Source organism: Balaenoptera musculus, chromosome 4, assembly GCF_009873245.2.
Source record: "Balaenoptera musculus isolate JJ_BM4_2016_0621 chromosome 4, mBalMus1.pri.v3, whole genome shotgun sequence".
NCBI lineage: Eukaryota > Metazoa > Chordata > Mammalia > Artiodactyla > Balaenopteridae > Balaenoptera > Balaenoptera musculus.
In genome coordinates, this window is record NC_045788.1 from 130,345,967 (window position 1) to 130,371,668 (window position 25,702).

The 25,702-nt window shown below is 38.1% G+C and overlaps 1 protein-coding gene across 1 annotated transcript; it reads right to left on the bottom strand.

The window, feature by feature from the left end:
* Positions 1-23,185: 23,185 nt before the first annotated feature.
* On the bottom strand, positions 23,186-25,338 carry CLDN8 (claudin 8). Its single transcript, XM_036850676.1, has one exon. It carries the CDS (start codon positions 25,101-25,103, stop codon positions 24,426-24,428), a length of 678 nt encoding a protein of 225 aa, XP_036706571.1. The 5' UTR covers positions 25,104-25,338; the 3' UTR covers positions 23,186-24,425.
* Between the last annotated feature and the right edge of the window lie 364 nt (positions 25,339-25,702).

Genomic DNA, 25,702 nt, shown 5'->3' on the forward strand with positions numbered 1-25,702 from the left:
GGTGTAAGGTTAGGTTGTTTATTTGAGATGTTTCTTCTTTCTTGAGGTAGGATTGTATTGCTGAACTTCCCTCTTAGAACTGCTTTTGCTGCATCCCATAGGTTTTGGGTCATCGTGTTTTCATTGTCATTTGTTTCTAGTTAGTTTTTGATTTCATTTTTGATTTCTTCAGTGATCTCTTGATTATTTAGTAGTGTGTTGTTTAGCCTCCTTGTATTTGAATTTTTTTCCATATTTTTTCCTGTAATTGATATATAGTCTCATAGCATTGTGGTCAGAAAGCACACCTGATATGATTTTAATTTTCTTAAATTTACCAAAGCTTGATTTGTGACCCAAGATATCATCTATCCTGGAGAATGTTCCATGAGCACTTGAGAAGAAAGTGTATTCTGTTGTTTTTGGATTGAATGTCCTATAAATATCAATTAAGTCCATCTTGTTTAATGTATCATTTAAAGCTCATGTTTCCTTATTTATTTTCATTTTGGATGATCTGTCGATTGGTGAAAGTGGGGGGTTAAAGTCCCCTACTATGATTGTGTTGCTGTCAATTTCCTCTTCTATAGCTGCTAGCATTTACCTTATGTATTGAGGTGTTCCTATGTTGGGTGCATAAATATTTACAATTGTTATATCTTCTTCTTGGATTGATCCCTTGATCATTATGTAGTGTCCTTCTTTGCCTCTTGTAACAGTCTTTATTTTAAAGTCTATTTTTTTCTGATATGAGAATTGCTACTCCAGCTTTCTCTTGATATCTATTTGCATGGAATATCTGTTTCCATCCCCTCACTTTCAGTCTGTATGTTTCCCTAGGTCTTAAGTGGGTCTCTTGTAGACAGCATATATACAGGTCTTCTTTTTTTTATCCATTCAGCCAGTCTATGTTTTTTGGTTGGAGCAGTTAATCCCTTTACATTTAAGATAATTATCAATATGTATGTTTCTATTACCATTTTCTTAATTGTTTTGGGTTTGTTATTGTAGGTCTTTTCCTTCTCTTGTGTTTCCTGCCTAGAGAAGGTCCTTTAGCATTTGTTGTAAAGGTGGTTTGGTGCTGCTGAATTCTCTTAGCTTTTGCTTGTCTGTAAAGGTTTTAATTTGCCCATCGAATCTGAATGAGATCCTTGCTGGGTAGAGTAATCTTGGTTGTAGGTTTTTCTCCTTCATCACTTTAAATATGTCCTGCCACTCCCTTCTAGCTTGCAGAGTTTATGCTGAAAGTTCAGCTCTTAACCTTATGGGGATTCCCTTGTGTATTATTTGTTGCTTTTCCCTTGCTGCTTTTAATATTTTTTCCTTGTATTTAACTTTTGATAGTTTGATTAATATCTGTCTTGGCATGTTTCTCCTTGAATTTATCCTGTATGGGACTCTCTGTGCTTCCTGGACTCGATTAACTATTTCCTTTCCCATATTTGGGGAGTTTTCAAGTTTAATCTCTTCAAATATTTTCTCAGTCTCTTTCTTTTTCTCTTCTTCTTCTGGGACCCCTGTAAGTCAAATGTTGGTGCAATTAATGTTGTCCCAGAGGTCTCTGAGACCATCCTCAATTCTTTTCATTCCTTTTTCTTTATTCTGCTCTCCGGTAGTTATTTCCACTATTTTTTCTTCCAGGTCACTTACCCAGTCTTCTGCCTCAGTTATTCTGCTATTGATTTCTTCTAGAGAATTTTTAATGTCATTTATTGTGTTGTTCATCATTGTTGTTTGCTCTTTAGTTCTTCTAGATCCTTGTTAAATGTTACTTGTATTTTCTCCATTCTATTTCCAAGATTTTGGATCATTTTTAGCATCATTACTCTGAATTTTTTTCAGGTAGACTGCCTATTTCCTCTTCATTTGTTTGGTCTGATGGGTTTTTACCTTGGTCCTTCATCTGTTATGTGTTTCTCGATCTTCTCATTTTGCTTAACTTACTGTGTTTGGGATCTCCTTTTTGCAGACTGCAGGTTCTTAGTTCCCATTGTTTTTGGTGTCTGCTCCCAGTGGCTAATGTTGATTCACTGGGTTGTATAGGCTTCCTGGTGGAGGGGACTGGTACTTGTGTTCTGGTGGATGAGGCTGGATCTTGTCTTTCTGGTAGGCAGGACCATGTCCAGTGGTGTATTTTAGGGTGTCTGTGTCTTTATTCTGTTGTTAGGCAGCCTCTCTGCTAATGGGTGGGGTTGTGTTCCTGTCTTGCTAGTTGTTTGGCATAGCATGTCCAGCACTGTAGCTTGCTAGTCGTTGAGTGGAGCTGGGTCTTAGCATTGAGATGGAGATCTCTGGGAGAGTTTTCGCCTTTCGATATTATGAGGATCCAGAAGGTCTCTGGTGGATCAATGTCCAGAACTTGGCTCTCCCACCTCAGAGGCACAGGCCTGACACCTGGCCAGAGCACCAAGAACCTGTCAGCCACACAGCTCAGAAGAAAAGGGAGAAAAAAAAAGAAAGAAAGAAAACAAAGCAAAACAAAACAAAATAAAATAAAAAGTGATTGAAATAAAAACTAAAAAAAATTATTAAATATTAAAAAGTAATTTAAAAAAAGATAGCAACCAAAACATAAAACCAATCCACCAATGATAACAAGCACTAAAAACTATACTAAAAAAACCCAGAAAAAGCAAAAAACAAAACAGACACCCAGGACCCTAGGACAAATGGTAAAAGCAAAGCTATACAGACAAAATCACACAAAGAAGCATACACATACACACTCACAAAAAGAGAAAAAGGAAAAAATATATATATATATATTAAAAAAAAGGAAGAGAGCAACCAAATCAATAAACAAATCTACCCATGATAATAAACTCTAAATACTAAACTAAGATACATAATACCCGAAACAAATTAGATGCAGAAAGCACACTCCCATCTACAGTTGCTCCCAAAGTCCACTGCCTCAATTTTGGGATGATTCATTGTCTATTCAGGTATTCCAGAGATGCAGGATACATCAAGTTGATTGTGGAGATTTAATCTGCTGCTCCTGAGGCTGCTGGGAGGGATTTCCCTTTCTCTTCTTTGTTCGCACAGCTCCCGGGGTTCAGCTTTGGATTGGCCCCACCTCTGTGTGTAGGTAGCCCGAGGGCATCTGTTATTCGCTCAGACAGGATGCGGTTAAAGGAACAGCTGATTAGGGGGCTCTGGCTGACTCAGGCCACAGGGAGGGAGGGATATGGAATGCGGGGTGAGCCTGTGGCGGCAGAGGCCAGCGTGATGTTACACCAGCCTGGGGTGCACTGTGTTCTCCCAGGGATGTTGTCCCTGGATCCCAGGACCCTGGCAGTGGCAGGCTGCACAGGCTCCCGGGAGGGGCGGTGTGGATAGTGACCTGTGCTCGCACACAGGCTTCTTGGTGGCTGCAGCAGCAGCCTTAGCATCTCATGCCCGTCTCTGGGGTCCGTGTTGATAGCTGCAGCTTTTGCCCGTCTCTGGGGCTCGTTTAGGTGATATTCTGAATCCCCTCTTCTTGTGCACCCCAAAACAATGGTCTCTTGCCTCTTAGGCAGTTCCAGACTTTTTCCCAGACTCCCTCCCGGCTAGCTGTGACGCACTAGCCCCTTCAGGCTGTGTTCATGCCGCCAACCCCAGTCCTCTCCCTGGGATCCGACCGAAGCCCAAGCATCAGCCCCCAGCTCCCACCTGTCCTGGCAGGTGAGCCGACAAGCCTCTCAGGATGGTGAGTGCTGGTCAGCACCAATCCTCTCTGTGGGAATCTCTCCGCTTTGCCTTCTGCACCCCTGTTGTTGTGTTCTCCTCTGTGGCTCCAGTGCTTCCTCTCTGCCAACACCACCCCCATCTCTGCCAATGAAGGGAATTCGTAGTGTGTGGAAACTTTTCCTCCTTCGCAGCTCCATCCCCGAGGTGCAGGTCCAGTCCCTATTCTTTTGTCTCTGTTTTTTTCTTTTTTCTTTTGCCCTACCCAGGTACATGGGGAATTTCTTGCCTTTTGGGAAATCTGAAGTCTTCTGCCAGCGTTCTGTAGGTGTTCTGCAGGAGTTGTTCTACATGTAGATGTATTTCTGATGTATTTGTGGGGAGGAAGGTGATCTCCACATCTTACTCCTCCACCATCTTGATGGTCTCTCCTATGAAATTATTTTTGACTGCGAGTAAATGAGCCCAACATGAAAAATAATTGGAGACTGACTGAAGGTCTTCTGAGTTCTAAAAATTCACTCCACAAAAAGCCCTTGAGCATTATTTAATAAATTTAAGTACTATGTGGATAATAATAGCAATCAGTAATTGATCTCCCTAACATTGAAGGTAAAAGTCTTTTTTGTTGTTTTTGTTTGTTTATTTTTTACAATAACAAAGTATATCTTGATAAAACATTAGCCAATAAACTTAAGATGGAAAAAAGAAAAAAATAATAATATTATGATTAAAAAATATTTAAAGTTGGTTTCTTGAGATTTTCAAGGATAAACATATGCCATTTTTCTTCATTACATGCAGCCACTAACCCCAGACTTTGAAGACTCATGTTGTCTTGGTGTTTCATAGACTAGTTCTCCAGACACATCTCCTCCATGGCTTGCCCTTTACTACAACCATGACTTACCACAATAGACATGAAAAGAAAAAATGGATAAGATTTAGATGAAAATAAGTTGGACAAAGCCTAGTATACATCCTTTTTTTCCTCCACCTAATATACTCTATCGTGAACATTTATGTCATTACACATTGATGCCCACCTCATCATATTTATAATGGTGCTGTATTCCATTGTATGAATGAGCATAAGTATAATTTAAACATAATTTACATAATCTACTGATTAAATGTCTTTTTTTTTTAACTTACAACAAAGGATAAAGGAAGATATTTTGTAAACTCTCTTTGAAGAAAATTATATTTACTAGCAATTACACTTGGCTCTATGTAGCACATATTCTATTAATGTTGCTTAAACAAGTAAGATGTTTATTATTCTCTCATAAAGACAAAGGGTAGAGTTTGGCAGCTCAGGGCTGGCACAGCTGCTCTTATAATTCCTGGAGGATGGAGGCTCTGTCTAGCTTCCTGTTCACAGCAACCCAGCATGTGGCACTTGTTCCCAAAGTCCCAGAATGGCTGTGTCACTCCCAAGGAAAAGGGTGAAATGTGCAAAGGAGCAAAGACCCAAGCTCCTGAGTCTGTCTCTATCAGAAGAAAACAAAACTTTTTCTGAAGCCTGACCTAGAATTCTCCCACTTAGTCTCACTGGCCAGATATAGGTCCCATGACAAAACTAGGTCAAGGAAGTGTTGGTAGAGGCGTGTTTTTAAAAAGCAGATTTCTACCCTAAACAAAATTGAGACTCTCTTAGCAAAGAAGGAAAAATAGATTCTGGGCATGCAACTCTTAGTATCTATTGCAGAAATATATGCATAAGAGTTACATCTTATTCACCAGTTGATTAAGTGCCCAGTGATGTCTTAGGTCTGATCTTGTTACAGCTGTTATGTCTCTAAGCAAAATTACTGTTACACATAACTTGTAGCTTAGGTCTATCTATTTGTCAAATATTTTAAATTAGAATTATATGAACATTTCCCATATGTAATAGGAGAGGAGAATGGAGAGAAACATCTATTTCTTATTCCTTTAACAACAGCCAGGCAACATTCTGCCCAAGATTTCTTAGCAAAATAGTTAATTCAGTTGTCCTTGTGCCAAAAAAGAAAGGCCTAATTTATGATAATGGTGAAAGTTTCCATAACTATATCATAAAACAGCTGAGGTTACCCTATTGCTTTGCCGAGGAAGAGTTCAATTCCTGATTACATGTTATGTCATTCATCTTTACAAAAAATACATATCGCCTGTGCTTCCAATGGTACTGTTTTTCACTCCATCTCAGCCGCTCACTTTCATGGTACTCAACCTGCATATTATCATCATATGTGAAAAATGTAAGGAAATACTGATGACTGGGCTCCATCCCCAGCGACGTTAATTTAATTCAGCTTTGATTTAAACTCCCCAGGCAATGCTAATGTGCAGCCCCAGAGAAGAACAGCCTAGACATTTTTATTCTCATTAACTCCACTCCCTCCATAGCTTATACTCAAGCTTCTCACTCTCTGACCTTCATCATCTCCCTATACTATACAATAACGTTTTTGACCCCGCTGAAATCTACAGTTGATTGATTCACCACATTTTCAATATCTCTAACTTTCATCATGTCCACACTTCCTCCCTAAAGCACCTTAGATTCCCTTGCATACACCCTCACTTTCTAACCCCAATTTTCTCTGTTTTACTCTTCTGGCAAAACCTCAGCTTTGAATAAATCCGACTCTCCATGGATTCTGTAGTAAATCCAGGAGGCTAAATATGCCTGAAGAAAAAAATTAAAAGAGGCAATCCACTGCCACAAACTTCAGGCAGGTTCTTATTTCTGCCATACAATCATATTACTCTTTTCTAGTCTATTATTTTCCCACATTCCTGAAGGACTATTGTTTACTTTTCATCAACATGTCTCCCCACTTCTCTCATTTTAGCTGATAGCATTGATTTTAGCTTCAGTGAGTGAAAAAAATGGAGGAAATTCTTCTGCCACTGAATCTATCAACTGATTGCAGCTGAATTTTATTCTAAGCCTGTTCTTATTAATGAAATATTGTCTACCTGCATCCCCCATGTATCAGATCCTATCTGATATCTCAAACACACAGGTTGAAAGTCATCACTCCAGATGTTGGCCATCTCTTTCCTGCATTATCATCTTCCCGTCTCGATTGTATCATTCCCAATAGCACTGTATTAGTTTCCTATTGCTATTATTACAAAGTACGACAAATTTAGTGGCTTAAAAGAATACTAATTTATTATCTCACAGTGCTAGGGACCAGAATTCCAAAATAGATTTGCAGAGCTGTAGAGACTCTAGGGAAGAATTCCCTTTTTTTTTCTCTCTCTCTATTCCACCTAGAATAGCAGCATAGAGGCTACCTGCATCCTTAGCTCATGGCTCTTTTTCTATCTTCAAGTACATAATGTAGCATCCTTGCATCTCAGTCTCTCTCTCTCTGTCTCTGTCTCTCTCTCCTCCACTTGCATCACTTCTCCTTCTCTGGCCCTCATGCCTCCCTCTTTCCCTTATATGGACTCCTGTAATTGCACTGGATCTGCCTGGATAATAATTACATTGGCTCCATGTGTATAATGGGACATAATCTCCCGCATCACAAGATCCTTAATCAGATCTGCAAAATCCTTTTTTTGCCATGTAAGGTGACATATTTCAAAGGCCTTGGAGATTAGGACACAGACATTTTAGATGGGCCGTTATTCTGCTTACCATAAATATTCAAACTGACTGCAATACAACCAAATTTTAAAAAATAAAAAGAAAAACACAACTTTCTCCTGACCACACAGTTTCTTCCTACTGCTGTTTCTCACTTCTTTTTTTTAAACCAAAAATTGACAGGAGAGTTTCCTCTTCTTGCTACCTTTAATTTAGCCCCTCCCATTCTCTTTTCAAACATTTTATTTTATTCTTCACAACTCCCATAAAATATATTCTAAAAGTCATTGGTGAGGTCCACATAGTTAAATCCATCATCCGTTCTTAGTTCTCAACCTACTTAACTGATCAGATTTGTCCTAGCGGACAACTTCCTTATTCTTGCAGTGCTTTCTTAGTGTAAGAGGTGCCACTTTCTCTACTGGTTCTTTTCCTATCTCTCTGGTCACCTTCACTCGTTCACCTTCTCCTTTGTGAGATTTTCCTCATTCCCTCAATTTCTAAACACCACAGTGTTCCAGAGTGACCCTATGGATGGCTTTAATTCTTATATGCTGACAGCACCCAAATTTTTTATCCTCAATCTGGCACTCTCCATAATTTCCCTTGAAAAATCTTACAGGCATCTCAAATTCAGCATGACTAGAACCACATTACCAGTTGCTACAAACAACCACCCAAAACTTCTTATCCCCTTCTCAATGGTGACTCTCTTCCTGAGTTCATGAATCCAAAAACCTTGTTTTTTGTTTTAATTTTTATTGGAGTATAGTTGCTTTACAATGTTGTGTTAGTTTCTACCGTACAGCAAAGTGAATCAGCCACACATATACATATATCCCCTCTTTTTTGGATTTCCTTCCCATTTAGGTCACCACAGAGCACTGAGTAGAATTCCCTGTGCTATACAGTAGATTCTCATTAGTTACCTATTTTATACACAGTATCAATAGTGTATATATGTCAATCCCAATCTCCCAATTCATCCCCCCCCCTTGGTATCCATACGTTTGTTTTCTAAGTCTGTGTCTCTATTTCTGTTTTGTAAATAAGATTGTCTATACCAGTTTTTTTCAGATTGCACATATATGGGTTAATGTACGATATTTGTTTTTCTCTTTCTGACTTAGTTCACTCTGTATGACAGTCTGTAGGTCCATCCACGTCTCTAAAAATGACCCAATTTTTTTCCTTTTTATGGCTGAGTAATATTCCATTGTATATATGTACCACATCTTCTTTATCCATTCCTCTTGATGCAACTATACTCCAATAAAAATTTTTAAGAAAAAAGGAAGAGATGCACAGAACTGGCTCAGAAAACCTAGTGTAATCTGGCTCAAAATACCACTATAACTGCTATCCAAGACTTGTTGTTTCATTCCCAATTACGATTTTTGTTGCCATGACTGTATATGTAAGTATTTAAGATATATACCATGATTTAACTTATTTCAAGCATGGCATACATTGTATCAACATTTTACAAGTTTATTAAACTCAACATTGCTTTTGAGATTTATAGCTCTACTTTGCTTATTTAAACTGCAATGTAATATTCCATTGGGGGATACATTACCTTGCATTTTGCCAATTGCAGTAAGACTAAGCCTCTTTTCTTCTTTTTTGGCCACTTTTTGATTTATTCTGTGAATTTCTGGCTCATACCTATTGCCCATTTTTCTGTCAGGATGTTTCTTTTTCTTATGGTTGTGTAGGAGTTCTTGATGAATTCTGCCTGGAGATCTTTGTGGATTATGTGAGTTGTAATCCTTCCTCAGTATAAGACTTGTCTTTTAACTTTAATTATGGGTTCTTTGAAAAGAAGTTGTGAAATTCATAAGTTTGACTACTCTAAGTAAATATAATTTTTATAGTATGTGAAAAAAAACCCAAAAACAAAAACCTGGGTTTTTGTCCTCATGTTCTCCTTTTATTTCACCTTTCAGATTCTATTTATCAACACATTTGTCAGTTTTGCCTTCAAACATATCCAGAAACAAATGACTTTTCCCCACCTCCACCACTATCCCCTCGATCCAAACCATGCCATCTTCTGTCTACACTACGGCAATCTGCTCTCCCAGCTTCTACCCTCGTGCCCTGCAGTTACTTCAACACTACAGCCAGGGTAATCCTTGAAAACAAAGTCAGATCCTGTCATTTCTCTGATTAATTGTCCAAAGGCATTGTTTATTACTCTGAGTAAGAGCTTACTATAGCTCACTACCTCTCCGAACTCATACCTGGCCACTCTCTCCCTTGCCTCTATTGCCAAGTGAAGATGAAAATGAGAATTAGTCAAACTGCATGAGCAGCTTCGCCTTCCAGGTTGAAAAAGGGGAAGCTGCTCTCTCCTCTCCCCTCTGCACGGCGATGCCCCTTTTTGGATATCCACATGGCTCAGACCCACACTTTCTTTAGGTCTTTGCTCAGAAAGTCTTGCGTGAACACTCAAAATAAAGGAAACGCTCTCCCTGACAGGTGCTCCTATTCCTTGATTCTGATTTATTTTTCTCAATAGTTCTCCCAACTTGTTATATTCTATATGTGGAAATAAGTGAAGACTAACCAAAGGAGAAAAGCAAAGTCTAATTATTCAGAACTGGCTATAGCAAAGGAAGTCAGCCACTGCCATTTGTGTTTTGGCAGAGACTCAAAGGCAAGCAGAGGAGAAGGAAAGCTTTATAGTGGGAAAAGGGAAGTCTTCAGGTGTGCCTAGAGGGAAGGTTGTTGGTAAGGGGAAAGCAGAGGCAGGCTCACTAGAAGTGGGACATCCTATGCAATCGGTTAGTTTGGTTTTCTCTGCTTGGTCTTAAGTTGGAAGCAGGGACAAAAATTAGGGAAGCTGTCAGTTATTAATCAAATCCTGATCATTTGGGACCAATTATTAAAGAAGTTATTGTTTAGCTTCCTGGATTAGTACTAGAGGTAGTAGTTTGACTTCCTACAATTCTGACTTACAGTGGCTGGTTTCCGCAACTATTTATTATAGATAAAGGGGTTGGTTTCTTGGGCAGGTTGCTGCAGGTTGTGGGTCAGAGTTCTATTTTTATATATGGTTTGGCCATTGTCATTTGTATATTCAGTTTCTGATATATTCGCCTTTATAGATGTCCATTTTCTGTTTCTCTCCACTAAAATGTAAGCTTGGTGATTTATTATGTGAGGGACTGGGATTGCTGTTTATGAATTTCCTAATCCCCAGTGTTTTGTACATAGTACAAGCTCAATAAACATTTGCTGAATGAATAAATAAAAATAGGGCAGATATGATCTTATCTATTTTCATGAAAGGTTCAATGAAGGATAAGTCACATCAGGGAGAAAATGGAGACTGAATTATTTAAAGTAATTTCAGAAGCCGAGATTCAGCAAATACTCTCTCCCCTATTTTGTTTGCATAGATACATTATCTCTTGCTTGTAAATGACTTGGAAATGACCTTTAAAACTACTGAGTATGGAAAGGGAGTTTAAATAAATCCGTGTGGTATAAGTTGTGTTATACAACTGTTGCCCTTAATAATTAGAAATAGTATTACACTGTTTTTCCCCTCCTATGGCTCTCTTTTGAAAGTCAAAGACATAAGGAAAGAAATAGACTTGTGACAAATTCTGAATATTATAAATCACAATAATGAATTGTTCCAAAGGCCTCTCCTAACCACTAGCACGTTTTGACCTATACCTTTCATCTTCTCAATTTACAGTGGAAACGAGGGCAAGTTTTTTTCCTCACAGAGTAAACTGGAGCGCCCCCTAGTGTTTGGGTGGCATTACTACTCCCCCTTTAGCTTACTTCTCAAAAAGACATTTCTAAGTTTCCATCAAGTGTGTATGTAAATAAAGTCTCCTGGGTCTGAGCAAGAGAGAGGTTTTGAAGTTGTAATCTCTGACACCTAAAGCTGAACGCTGGGTCTAATCAGTTGTTTTATGACCATTATGATTTTAGGGCAACATTGATCTACTAATTCTTGTCTGAGCTCAGAATTCTAAATGTTTTTCCCCAAATCTTACCCTGTCTTCATCCAAAACACCCTAACATCTATGTATAATCTTTAAGCAGTATACAGGAATCCACTTTCCTTTCAAGAGGGCTATATATAATTCAATATTATTGGAAACACCTTCACTCTTTTGGGCCCTGGTTAAGTCCTCTACAGGCATCATTATATTGAATCTTCCCAACTAATTTATGAGTTTCTGATATTATTGCAGTATTGCAAATGATAAAACTGTCTCTCTAAGAGACTTAATAACTTGCCCAGTTTTTCACAATTGGTGTGTTACAAAGGTGGAATTTGCATCTGGGTCTGTATAACTCAATGACCTAGATAGCTTAACCAGTCTACAATATGGTCTCATTCTTAGCATGTTTTATTTTGATTTGTCCAGACTCTTGTCCTTTTCATGAATATATTGGTCATTCTCCCAACAACAACATATACATGGATTCTTCACTTTCTAAGGATGATCATGTGGTTCTCTTAACTGGAACTAAAGTTCCAGCACTATAGGACTCATCTGGTCCTAAGGAAGATTGTGAGATATGTCAATTACTTAGGTCCCAAGAACCCTGAAATTCCAATCTATACTCCATCATCCATTGCCTGATTTATTTTTTTCTTGTATGCTGCAAACCTGATGCTCTTTTGAGCACCATGGAATCCAGCAAGAAATTGCCTTAAAATTAATGAAATAAAAAATATTTTAATTTCAAAAGGCCCTTTAAGATCACCCAGGCAGTGTTTCTTAAAAGTTGAGATCTAGAATGGTAGATACAGAGCAGATTCCCATTAATTATTTGCTGAATGAGTGACTCACGCATGAATATAATCCATTCGGGGTAGTCTATAAAATTGGGTAATTTCTAGAAAAAGGAAATTTTAGGAGATTGATGTTAAGATTGGGCAAAAGAAGGAGAAGGGGTACATCAAAACCAGAACATGGGAAAATAAAGAGTATTAGAAGGACCTCTCATTTTTAACTAGATTGTAGGTTCTTGGAGAGAAAACTTCACCGCTGTTTAGGATTCCCTAAACTGTTTTTCTCAAAATTCTATGCTCTCACTCTATACTTTTTTCTCCTTTTAAACAGTGATAGGTGGTATTTTTCTAGTATGAATACAGAACATCTCCAGGGTTTCTCTCTCTCATCCCAATAACCAGAACAAGCTAGATAAGTTACAAAACCACCACTTATTCTTTTTAAACCTGATGATTATATAAAATATTGGGCCTGCTTCTGCAGAAGCAGATATAACCTTATATTAGAAATTTGCAAAACTCTTTTTGCCAGCAAAAACCCATCTCTGCTCCATATTTTCTCACTTATACGTTAGGTCCAATTCTCCGGAGATTCTGAAGCACATTAATGTATCAAGAGATTCTGTTTACTGGGAACAAGTAATAATGTTCATATCTACAGTTAGAGCCCTTTAATTTGCCTCCTACGAAATAGTGTAGTTTGGGAAACAACAAAAAATGACAAGGAGAAAGGAGAAAACTTTGGGAGGTAAAAAATGTTTTGCTAAAATTTTAAAGAATGTTGGATTTGCATTCGTTCCTGAAATGAATCAGCACATGAATTTGTTTCTACATATACATTAAGTTAACCAAAAATCAGTTTTTCCTGTTTCCACTATATAACTATTGGATGGGTATTTAAAGGGTGTTAGTTTGAGGTGCCAAAATTATCAGCGTGTCCAGAATACAAACCAGCCCCACCTGCCCAAGAAATGACAGTGATTCCAGTATCTCTACCACTAGTAAAAAGCACAGGGAAGTGGAAAGGGCATGGGCTTAGATTTGGGGATATTTATATTTGTATACTGCTCCTCCGCTTACTACCCTTGTGATCTGGAACATGTTCTTTAACCTTCCTAAACATCATTTTCCTCAAGTGAAAGAGCTTCTTTTCAACGTTTATGTGACAATTGCAGGTGATTTTGCAAACTCAAGCACAGTGTGTGTGCCTCATTAAAAGATTAGCTACCATGATTTTTAATATGTTCATATTTCCCTCTCTGAATACTGGTTATATTTGGAAGAGTGATAATTTAAAATTAAATACCAAAATGCAAATATTTCTTATCTCTTTGAGGTAGGGTTTTGGATGATTTGCATTTTTTGTACACTATTTGTTTAAATTTTAAATGAAAAGTACCACGTATAATTTTATATTATATACACACAGATATGTGATATATATATATATATAATTTCAAATATTATATGTACACATATTATATATATTTATATATATAATCAGAAACACAACCAATTAACAAATTGATTTTGATTATGAAACAAAAAAAATTAAAATATTCAGGCTATAGACTCAAGGGACCTCAGCAGAAAATTTTGGTCTGGGTTAATCCAAGGTTTATTTGCAAATAGGACATGGTTGCCCCTCACCATCCCTTATTATTAAGGAATTTGTTATGCTATATGCTTGAGACCCAAGGTCATGTAAACTGAGATGACAGACCAGTTCCATTCTATCCACAGTGATTTAGAGAAACTTCACAGTAACCCCATGTTTTGAGTGTCCTAAAGACATAGCAGGCACAAATTGATACTTCAAGATAGTTTCTCAGTCCATCAGGTTTTCAAACGACGTACTATATAAAAGACTATTGCTGGGCTTCCCTGGTGGCACAGTGGTTGAGAATCTGCCTGCCAATGCAGGGGACAAGGGTTCGAGCCCTGGTCTGGGAAGATCCCACATGCCGCGGAGCAACTGGGCCCGTGAGCCACAAATACTGAGCCTGCGTGTCGGAAGCCTGTGCTCCGCAACAAGAGAGGCCACAACAGTGAGAGGCCCGCGCACCGCAATGAAGAGTGGCCCCCGCTCGCCACAACTAGAGAAAGCCCTCGCACAGAAACGAAGACCCAACACGGCCTAAAATAAATAAATAAATAAATAAAGACTATTGCTTGTATAATATGTTTTCAATAAACACTTGCTTTCTGGGTTTACCAGTTATGTGCTTAAACTTTATGAACAAAAGCTAGCAATTTCTTCTATCATTTATGGATTTGGATCTTATGTCAATGTTCTCCAGATACCTGAAAACACTCTCCGGGTCCCTGAGGAAGGGAAATAGAAGGGATCATTATTTGTTGTCAGAGATACATGTATCCTAAAGTATGTAGCATTGCCACAGCAATAGATAACTACTTGTGTGTAAGTCTTAGTGAATCAAGTATACATTTGTTCTTGGGTGAAGTCTCCAGATTATCATTGTAAAAAGGCACACATGAGAGCAAAGGGCATAGACAGATTCTGGTTCCAAAACAGCATTACTGATCTTCTATTTAGGGCAGCTGGCAAAAAGAAAGTGAGATCCTTATTTCTGAACTTGATACCTTGCCCCCAAATTCAGACTTTTAGAGATTGTTTGGGTTCTAATATATCATATAGTCCATCTCATAAATTTTTATTTTAACAGTGAGGAAATAGATACAGGAATTAGTTATATACATTGCTCAAAGCTACTCAGTTAGCTGGAGAAAACGTTGGAATCCTGGTTTCCTGGATGAGGTTCTGGTCGTCTACATAGGGCCTGATAGATTTTTTGGTGAAACGCCTTTTGATTTAGTCTTGATTTATAAAAACCCTCTCCATCTGAATAATGCTATCTGTGTTCTAAGTCAAAACTGTTTTTATGTCACAGTTGCTTTGAAATTTACAAGAATAGATGAGACCAAGATAGTACCTGAGTACACCTGTCACAGTTTCTAAGATAAGAAGAAAGAGAAAGAGAGAGAGAAAGAAAGAAAGAAAGAAAGAAAGAAAGAAAGAAAGAAAGAAAGAAAGAAAGAAAGAAAGAAAGAAAGAAAGAAAGAAGGAAAAAGACTCCTCATTATTAATATGATATTTTCTTCTCAGCACTTATTGTGCAGTGAATTGGGGCAAGCATTCTGTGAAAGTATTTCCATTAAGAAGTCAGTTGAATATGAAGTAGTATATTGAAGACAAGTATCCACAGACTTGATAAAACCACTGGCATTTACATCAATTAGTGATAATCTACTTTTAAAAGATCCAGGATCAATGAAGCAGAATAAATTGCCCAGAAACAGATAGTGAGATATGTATGCATTTACTACTTGATAAATAATGCATCAGCAAACTATGGAGAATGGATTATTTAACAAATGGAACTGAAAAATTAGCTACTTGGGAAATTAAAAGTTTATGTTTTCCTGTTACATGCTAAAAAAAAAAGTGAATTCTCTCTATGGAATAAGGATGGCTTAAAAGGGTAAATGAAAAACATTAAAGTCAAAGGGCAAAATGAAATTTTAAAAAAATTACATTGTGTTGTTATTTAAGGGTAGAAATCAAACATACAACTTATATTTGTTTAACTGATTTAAGTTTTTTTTTTAAATTTGGATATTTCCAAAATCCTTTAGTTAAACTTAAAATATAAAACTTTTTTCAAGCTAGATCATTAATTTTTCCATTTTTTCCCATATTTTTATTATTTTCCTCAGAATTTAATGATCATTTCTCATCCCTTTCCTCGACAGTCCTGTTTTCATTTTTCTGCCAAGTTATCAACTATCTACTGTTTTTTATATACTTCTATCCTTAAAATATGCTTTTATAAGTTTATTAATTTTTTTCACTATGAAAATATTTGCTCATTAAAAAATGGAAGCACAGAAAATTTTTTTAAAGAAAACAGTAATCACACAGAAGTTTACAGTTTAACCATTTTATTTTCTCTCCAGCCATTTCCTTTCATTTGGGTGTGGGTTCATCTGTTTGTGTGTATGTGTGTAAGAAGGAGAGAAAGGGAGAAACTATTAATCAGGGTTATGGTGAGTATGGAATTCTTTAACTGTTTTTATTCTATTTTCATAACAATATTAGGGTCATTAAGGATTTCTCAATAGCAGGAAGACATACAACTGAGTGAACAGATACACTATCATTTATTTAACCTTTCTCTGTGGGACACTTAGAATGTTTCCAAATTTTCACCATTATAAGTAGTTCTCAAATGAGCACAACTTTACAAAACATTTGGGAACATCTCTGATTATTACTAAGCATAAATTTCTAGATTATGGAAATTTTTGTCATCTGTCTTTTTTCTTATCTTGGCCTGTGTTGGGGAAATATAATTAAAAACAAAATCTTCCAACCCAGAAAACCTGTCCACAAAGGTAGCAGAGAAAGGAAATAGTTTCATTATCGAATAAGCATTAAACCATAATGTGACATGCACCACAGGCAATCTAAGTGATTGCAAAGACAGAAAGAAATCTTACCTTTCTATAGACCCACAAAGATACCACCAAGTGCATGCATATTTTCAGGATAAATATTTAAGAATTCTTCAAGTAAAAGGATTTGACAGTGCCTTCGTCACACATAGTTCATCCTCAATTTACCTGGTAATTTGGGTACCCATCTATGTTAGCTAATTTTCTTTATCCAGAGGAGAAACAGGATTCTCATATCTTTATGGCAGGAGGCTGTTTTGCAACATGGAACAAGATACACACTAAGGTTAGGCTCCTTTTTGCTGACAGAAACTGGAAGATAGCGATGTTTACATTTCAAACACAGGGCACCCAGGTCCTAGAGAAAGACATTCTTGGTTCATAGAGCTGACAAAAAGCTCTCTAGTTTTTTAAAGAATTTATATACCTTCTGAAAGAGGAGAAAACACAAGTTTTCTAAAATAAAACTCTAAGATAAAGGAGAGGAGAGAAATCTCTTCCTTTATTTTCAACAGGGAGAATTAAAGCTGATATTTAATTTGTATTTTTCCTTGCACCAACTTTTGTTTAATAGAAAACTCAAATTCTTTTTTATTTCATTTTAAATACAAAACACACCTTTTAAACTATGCCTTTGTTTCAAGAAGTAAGTCCATTTGAAAAAGACATTTCTCTTCAAGTTCTTTAAACCCCACCTTTTGCCTAGAGTAGATTGAAGATGGCCCCAGAGGCAGGACAGGAATAAAGACGCAGACACTGACGAAGAGAATGGACGTGAGGACACGGGGAGGGGGAAGGGTAAGCTGGGACAAAGTGAGAGAGTGGCATGGACTTATATATACTACCAAACATAAAATAGCTAGTGGGAAGCAGCCCCATAGCACAGGGAGATCAGCTCTCAGTGCTTTGTGACCACATAGAGGGGTGGGATAGGGAGGGTGGAAGGGAGACACAAGAGGGAGGAGATATGGGGATATATGTATATGTATAACTGATTCACTTTGTTATAAAGCAGAAACTAACACACCATTGTAAAGTAATTATACTCCAATAAAGATGTTAAAAAAAAAAAAAAGATGGCCCCAGATTATTTGATGCTCCTCCCAGGAACATCAAATGTCTTTGACCAATTGCAAATGGTGGAAAAGACGCCAGACCTCCTAAAAGGATTGGTGGTTTTCCACTTGTTTCCTTAGAGCCCTCAGCCACCAGGCTAGATGTCTGACTACCTTGTTAGAAAGACACGAAGAAGACCACATGTACAGGCAGAGGAGCCTATCTGAATCCACACTTCCAGATGTCAGTGCCAAGGGCCAGGCAGAGAGCAGAGCTGTTGTTGACTCTAGACTCCAGCTACCAGCTGAAGTCAGTGCCCCAGGCCACCTGAGTGCTACCTGATTTCCTAACCCACAAAGTCATGATATATAAAATGGTTGTTTTTTTAAGTCACCAAGTTTGGGGATAGTTTGTTTGTTACACACCAAGAAATTACCAGATTTCTGGGCTCAGTGCAGAATCTTTCTAATCTCTTCATTCTTTGATAAAAGTAAAAGCATTGTGTCAAGATTCAGTGTTAGACCACAGTTGGGTTGTAATTATGGGCGTCTTCCTTTCCCTCAGAGGGTTTTTCACCTTTAAAGTTGGAGGGCAGCTTTATTTCTAAAGCATTTCTACAATTTGACATCTAATAAATAACAGTTCCTTCTTCAAAGAGGACCTCTGTATTGCTATGGAGAAATATCTACCCACATCTCCACTTTCAAAAAAAAAAAAAAAGTGTGTGAAAGCTGGCCCAATTCAGAAAAAAATAGAGAGAGAAAGATTATTCACTTATGATGCTTGCACAATTACATTAGTACTAGGTTGCATAAAAAAACAAAGAAAAAATAGTCTTCAACCTTGGGCTTCATTCCTTCCCACCACCCCTCCCACATATCAATTGCAAAATGCAGAAGTAACCTATGAAAGAAGCAACCCTGAGCTACAAATTTAATGATTTTAGAGACCAGTGGTTAAGAAGGAAGATGGGGTATCAGGAGAAGAAACAATTAAGAAAGAGCTGGATATATGGAGGGACTATTTTTTGTTTGTTTATTTTACTTTGTTTTGCTGCCTGTATTAATACAGTTTATCCTTTAAAAAATTAAAAATAAACAAGAAAAGCCAATTTTTTTTTAACCCATTGGTAAGAAAGGTTGTATACACTCTTTCTTGAATTAGGACAATGCTCAATTCTGTTTTTTGTTTGTTTGTTTGTTTTATTTGTTTTGTTTTTCTTTTTATAAAAGATTCTTTCTGTTTCCCATATTTTCATATAAATTTCTTGGAATTTGGAAAGGAGTCAGGAAAAGGGGTGTGGGGAAGAGAGAGGATTTACAATTACAGGTGATTTGAGGGACGAGGAGGAAGCCCATAAACCTCTTTGTCTATCAAAGACCAAGTGTCCTTCCCAGAATGGAGAGGCAGGGCCAGTTGGGATACATCTGTCTCACAGCCGGACCGGGCTGTACTGAGCTGGGGCTGGCACAGGGGTGGTGAATGCTTGCAGCTAGAGGTGGTGGCCAGGATAAGCAGTGTCAAGGGATCAACCACACCTGACAATAAAAGAAGACAAGGGCACTGCAGATGAGCAAGGTCTGTGGGAAAGAATTCCCGGATGGCAAAGACATGACATGGAATCTGACAAGGCTAGACTATGGACACTGTGGACCCTGTGGCAGAAGATGAAAGGAAACAAGAAGTCTGAGGCTAGATTTTTAGACGTTCTTTGTTTTGTTTTGTTTCCCATGCTGAATATGTTGAACTTATCCGCAGGACTGGGAAAGCAGCAGTTTAGAACTGGAGGAGCAACCTTGACATATTTGTAGTGGTTTCCTGGACATTGATGTTGAGAAGAGTTCCAGAAGATGGCGACTGGAAACCTTCAAACCCTCCTCTCGATTCTTGTCCAACCAGTTCCTTCTGTCTACTGCAAGGGTCATGGCCGACCAAGGTTCCTCTCCTTTCCAACTTCCCCTCCTTGCAGTCTCTTGAATGATTCATTGCTTCAGTATTTCCTCCAGATCAGCCATATGAGTGACACAGCTGCTGGATCTTGGGCTAGCCAAAAAATGTCTTTCTTTCTCATTAACAGGGAAATGTAGTTTTTGTTTGGAACAGACTTATTGGGTTATGGTCTTTGCTCTCTCATTTTCTTTAATTATGAATCTACCATCATCTAACTTCTAGGTTTGTGGTTGAAATATTTGCCAGAAGTAGTATGTTTTTCTTGTTTTGGCTGTTAAGTAATTTCTTATGATTGGTGAAACCTTGCATACTTTCTTTTTGAGCTTGGAAATTAAGACTTTAACTAATAGTTTTTTTTTTGTTTTTTTTTTTAGTTTTCTCAGGTCCTCAATGATTCTTTGTATTTGTAAGTTTGAGCCTTTTTTTTAAACCATCAACCGTTTTTTTGTTTTTTTTTTTTTCTTTAAGTGATTGCCCCTGCTTTCATCTGTTTTTTATTTCTCTCTCTGAATTTGCCCCTTAGGTCCTTGAATTTGTTCTCCAAGTTCTTTATATTTTTCCTTATGAGTTACATCTTTTTCTATGATTGCTCTGTGTTTGGAGCTTTTCTTCTACTTGATCTTCCAAACCTCCAGTTTTTCCCACAGCACTGACCTCCCTCAAGGCTTCCTTCCCTGCAGACTTTTTAAATGTGAAAGTTATGTTATTTTAGGAAAAAGAAGCTCTTTAATTCCATGATTCAACCTCCCTTTGGCTCTTACAGCTAGAGTTTGTTTGTGTAAGACATCTTCTCTCTTTCCCAGGAGATCACTTCCTCAAAGGTCCTCTGCCAGTTGTGAGTACTCAGTTTGCACTTCCTTTTTCTGGTTGTTGAGTCCCATTTGGTGTTAAGTGATTCTAGGATCTCTTTTCTTGTGGAAGTTAAGTTGTTGTAGTTAGCAATGGTCCACCCTAAGGTGACAGGGATTCTCATTGTTGGCTGGTGATCTAATGACCTGAAAGTTGCTGTCCCTCTCCTGGGGCCCTGCGATGTACCCTCTCTGCCTCCCTCTCTCTCTCTCTCTCTCTCTCTCTTTCTCTCTCAATATCCTCACTCTCAGTGACAGTTCTCTCCGAGCCCCCAGGACAAGCAAGAACGTACCCTGTACTTGAGTCTCCCACAGTTTTGCTGGCCCTAATTATCCACCTTGAGACTACACAGGTGTACAAATGCCACCCTCCTTCAAAGACTATTTATGAAGCAGGCAAGGCCCACATTTCTCTTCCTGCCTGTCTCGCCCCAGCACAGTGCTTCGGGCCTAGCCTTGGCCCTCTGCACCAGGAATCTCTTGCTTCTCATGACTCTCAGAATTGAACACAGTACTGCTCTTTCCTTCTGGAATCTGGCAGGGCCTGAAGATTTGCAGAAAGCTGGTCTCTTTGCTCTGCCTGTTGGCTGGGTCCCAGCTACTGCTCTGCTTTGCACAGTGGGTGGTGGGATCAGAGTGGGGAGGAGCGGCTTGCAGGGATATTGTTCCAGCAGGTCTTGGAGGCCTTCTCAGGAAAAGAAAGGAGGTCTGGTGAAGTTGAAATATGATAGGAGTCTAAAAAATAGAATATATTCCAAGGGGAAAGGTAATGGATGTCAGGAACTGAGAAGCAGTAAATTATGTAGAAGTTGGGAGGGAGGAGAGAGAGGAGCTTAGGGGTAGCAAAGACTGATGATGAGGTCCACCCTGGGACTCAGGGGGAAAGGGTGCTGTGACCAGTGAGTCATAGGGAGGCTTGGAGCTGGGATAGTGAGATGACATTTGTTGTGCAGAAAGTTAACTCTGGGAGAGATGTCTTTGGACAATATTACAGTAAGAAGAGCACAGCCTCTTGGATTAGGGGAGATATATATATATATATATATATATATATATATATATATATATATCTTTGAGACTCAGTATTCTCATGATTTCTTAAGTAATTCATAGAATTCTTAGAGGATTGATGTGGTAAAGAAAGAAAAGGCCAAGCACCTGGGAGGCGTGCAATAAAGGCTACATTTCTTGCTCTTGTCTCTGGTTAGACTGCAAATTCTTTGAGAACAAAAACTGTGTCTTGGCCATCCCCATATCCCTAGCACTTAAGGTAATGCAGCTTAATACCAGTTTTTGCAGTGTGGGAGGGGGTCATTTTGGATACAGATTCAGAGAAGTAGTTCATGGTAGGGGCTGCAGGTGGCACAGTATGAAAGAGAAAAAAGTCCAGCTGTAAGCTGAGGGCATAAAACTATACCCCCACCTCCCTGTGTTCTTTTTGTCACACCACATTGTTTCTCCGTAAGACTACAATATAAAACATCCTTTTGCACATAATTGCCACCAGTCAAACCATTTCCTAATACCAGTGCATCTTTTTCAGGATATTAAAGAAGGCATTTGGCATATGAATTATTCTAGTTTCTGGACATCCATTTTATAATTGTTATCATACTCATTATACACCAATGTTACTGCATGATAAAGTTTGCCATGAAGATTATAAGACAGATTTTCCTTCTTGTCTCTTATCATCTGCTAAGGCATTTGGATTTACCTTACAGGCAATGGAGCATTCCTACAAGGATTATGGGCAGCACGTGATGGGGTCTGACTTGCATTCTAGAAAGAACTGAGCTAGGAACACAGAGGGTAGCTGGAGGAGGGCGGTAACACAAGTCTAGAGGGTAGGAAAGAGAGATGTTAGTAAGGTGGAAAGTTGGAGAAAGATTTCAGAGATACTCAAAAGATGATGCCACAGAAAACTAGCAATGTTAGAATTCTGCTTTAGGGAAAAGAAGATGAAAAGAATAAACTGAGTTTGGGATATTCAGGAGAGCTTTCTAAGTAAAAAGGATGTTTGATTAAAGGCTGGTGCTTAGAAGATTGGACTTATTTTTTTCTCCAAAATGCTTAGTTAGTTTTTCTTTATTTCTGCTCTTATGAATGTTTTGACCCAAAATTGCCTAAGGTAAATTAGTATTAGGCTATTGGAAAATCACCAGTCTCAAAAAAAACACTAAAAGTTTTCGCAACTAACAGTAGTTAAGCAAGTCATTTTCACATACAAAAATCAGTTTGTAAACTAAACGTTGCTGAAGAAAATCTACTTGCCCTGAAAAAAAGAGCATGGGCTGTGAAGTCAGACAGTCCTTATTTTTTCTCCTGACTCTATTGGGTAATCAGTAAACTGTTCTGAGGGGCCCTCATCTGTGACTGAACTAATCATATCAATCTCATAAAAGATTTAATGATATAATTCATATAAAGCAGTGGAGGTCCTAGTATATAATACATGTCCCTAAAACATTACCCACTGTTATTAATGAATACTATTTCTCAGAGGTAGAAACATATTTAGCTATGGAAATTTTTTACAAAAATGGCTATTACAAACATAATATTTATAGGATATAGATTTTTGGGGGGAACTTATAGTATTAACTTAATAAATTACAAATATATTATCCCCATCAAATATTAGTATGGGAATCCAATCATTGTAAGGTTGTTAAAGGATATATGATACTTTATATTCCCAAAAATTAATGCTGAATCTATCTTCATCTTTAAAATGTGACTTTGATAGTCTTTTTTCAAAATTGCAAAGCTGAAAATATCAAGTTTTTAAACTCTACAGGTTAATAAAATAGAAAAAGTGGAGAATAATGAAAGGGTATACACTTAATATAAAAAGGCACAATTTATTAATACAAAAGACATAAAGCAGATAACATACATAGTCATTTAAGGTAGAAAAATGTAGATACAAACTTTCAAATCCGATTAACAGTTGGATCAAATTTGGGGAAAACACAAGATATAGTAATTCTATACCTTAGTAAAGTTGAACAAAAATGGAACAAATAAAAATTTTATCTTTGAAGGACTTAAATGACAATTTTGACTTAAGTATCCACATAGGAGAAGATGCATTTCACAAAGGACAGCTCAGTTTTGTTTTGTAGTAAGCAAATAAAGACATATTATTTTTCTCTTCTGTTATTTACATTAATGAAAACCCAAAGTCTGTATACAAAGTTATTAAAATATTCATATATATATATGATTTCTTGTCAAAATGCATCCTTCTCCAGCCACAAAATCTTAAAAAGAAAAAAAAAAATTTTCACTTTCCTGAAGTCTTTAATGTTTCTAAGACTATAGTTTTATCTTTCTTCTTAGTATAGCTCTGGAAAAGCAGTTTGAATGCAAAGCCCCTTGACAAAATATCTGCCTTCTAAAAGCTGTTCATTTAATATACAAGAAAAGGAAGGCCTCTGGGGAATGAGGATAAAGGAGGTAGGATTTCTAACTCCTAGGCTGAAAAACAGGATCTCAAAAAACCATTTAGTTCCCTTTACACTGCTGATTAAAGCCTTCATTTTAACCTTCATTATAAATCAAGTGCATTCATCACTAAGCTGTTTTTAAACAATTAATATTAACCTTCTTCAATCTTATCCCTGGTTCCCCTGAAAAGCAATAGTTGAATTCTATTTATTCAGTGTAATGAATCAGTGTTTCATTTAAAATAGAACGATATAAGCCTGTCTCTATTTATGCGACATAAAAACGTCACTCTCATCTATATGCATAACGCTATGCCATAAAGAAATCACAGTGGTAAAATAATCATCTTTAACAATGTCATTTTGAAGTAACTGATAAAAGGAGAAAACAGCATGAGCCATTTTAGAAAACAAATGACTGTACTTTCTAGAACAATCAGAGCAATGTGTATAATATCTCATTCGGCTGAAATCGCTTATAGAATCATAAAGAGCTGATGCACAGTCCCTGTAATTAATATCAGGCAGTTAAGAACAGCAAATCAGTGTTTTTTGGGGGATCCCATTTTTAGAAAATAGTGGATATTTTTGTCATCTGCATGGCTCTCTAGGTAGTTTAAAAATATACACAACTACACATACTGACTTTTGGAGTACACACTCGGTGACTTCTTTTCCATGTGATAGCTTTTCTGGGTCGTTCGGTGGGAAGGTATGGAATATCTGTAGCTACTGCTCTTTTCATTGCAACAAGAAACACAACAGAACAGTGCCCCTCCAGCGATCAGCACCAGCGCCGTGGTCCAGCCTATGTAGAGGGCTTCTCCCAGCTCACGTTTTTGGGCAATATCCACTATTGGGTTGTAGAAGTCTCTGATGATGGAATTGGCAACCCAGCTCACAGGGACGAGCACCACAAGGCCAGTGACGATGAACACTACTCCAGCCGTTAGCAGGATGTAACCCTTCACCTTCTCATCGTCCCCGGTGCATCTGGTGCACTTCATGCCGAGGACTGCCGTCATGAACGCCAGGAAGGACAGCGCAGAGGCAGCACACATCAGTCCTCTGGATGCCTGTAGGTCCGGAGAGAGAGCCAGCAGGGAATCGTAGATTTTGCACTGCATTCTGATATTAGCGTGCCTCATGCAATTCATCCACAGTCCTTCCCAGAGGTTTTCAAAAACCACAATGTTGCTTCCAATGAAGGCAGACACTCTCCACTGAGGCATGACGGTGACAGCCACTGTGCCCACCATTCCAACACCACCAAGCACCAGTCCGGCGATTTGCAGGGCATAGGTAGCCATTCTCCTCCAGGATGGGTTTTATCTGACTGGATTCCTGAGCCGGTAGGGCTACTCTGAAGCAAGGTTCTCTGCGCCCCAGGGGAGAAGAGTTTTCCTGTAGTAATGAACTCAGAACTCAGTGGTTTTTCAAATAAGAGCTGCTGTGCTACTTCTAACCAGATTAAATCCAGTGTTGGCTGGCTGAGGTACCCACTCACCCTCACTCCACTGACTACCGCAGGTAAACTTACAAATCAGGTGGGGCAACTTTCTCAGCCAGTAAGAGGGGGATGGTTACTCAGGTGTGTCTAAGCCCACAAGAGATACTTGGAACTGCTAGACCTGCGCGTAAACATTCTTTGTACTTCTCATTTGTCCAAGAAAACAGCAGTATATTTACCTGGAGGCATAATTAGGAATGTTTGCACGATCATCAAGAAATGCACCAATCCCTTGAGATGTGAAAGTTGCAACTTGTACTGGCAATGCGGAAACTTTTAGTAAGAGCTGCTGTGACCAAGACACAAAATAAAATCTCTGCCTAAGAATTTTGCTAGGACTGTCACACTGCCAAAGTGAAAGGAGAGCAGAGGATTGATAGATTGCTCATACCTGAGAAA

Coding starts and splice junctions, on each gene's coding strand:
- CLDN8 (XM_036850676.1), bottom strand. CDS start 25,103: ATGGCTACCTATGCCCTGCAAATCGCCGGACTGGTGCTTGGTGGTGTT.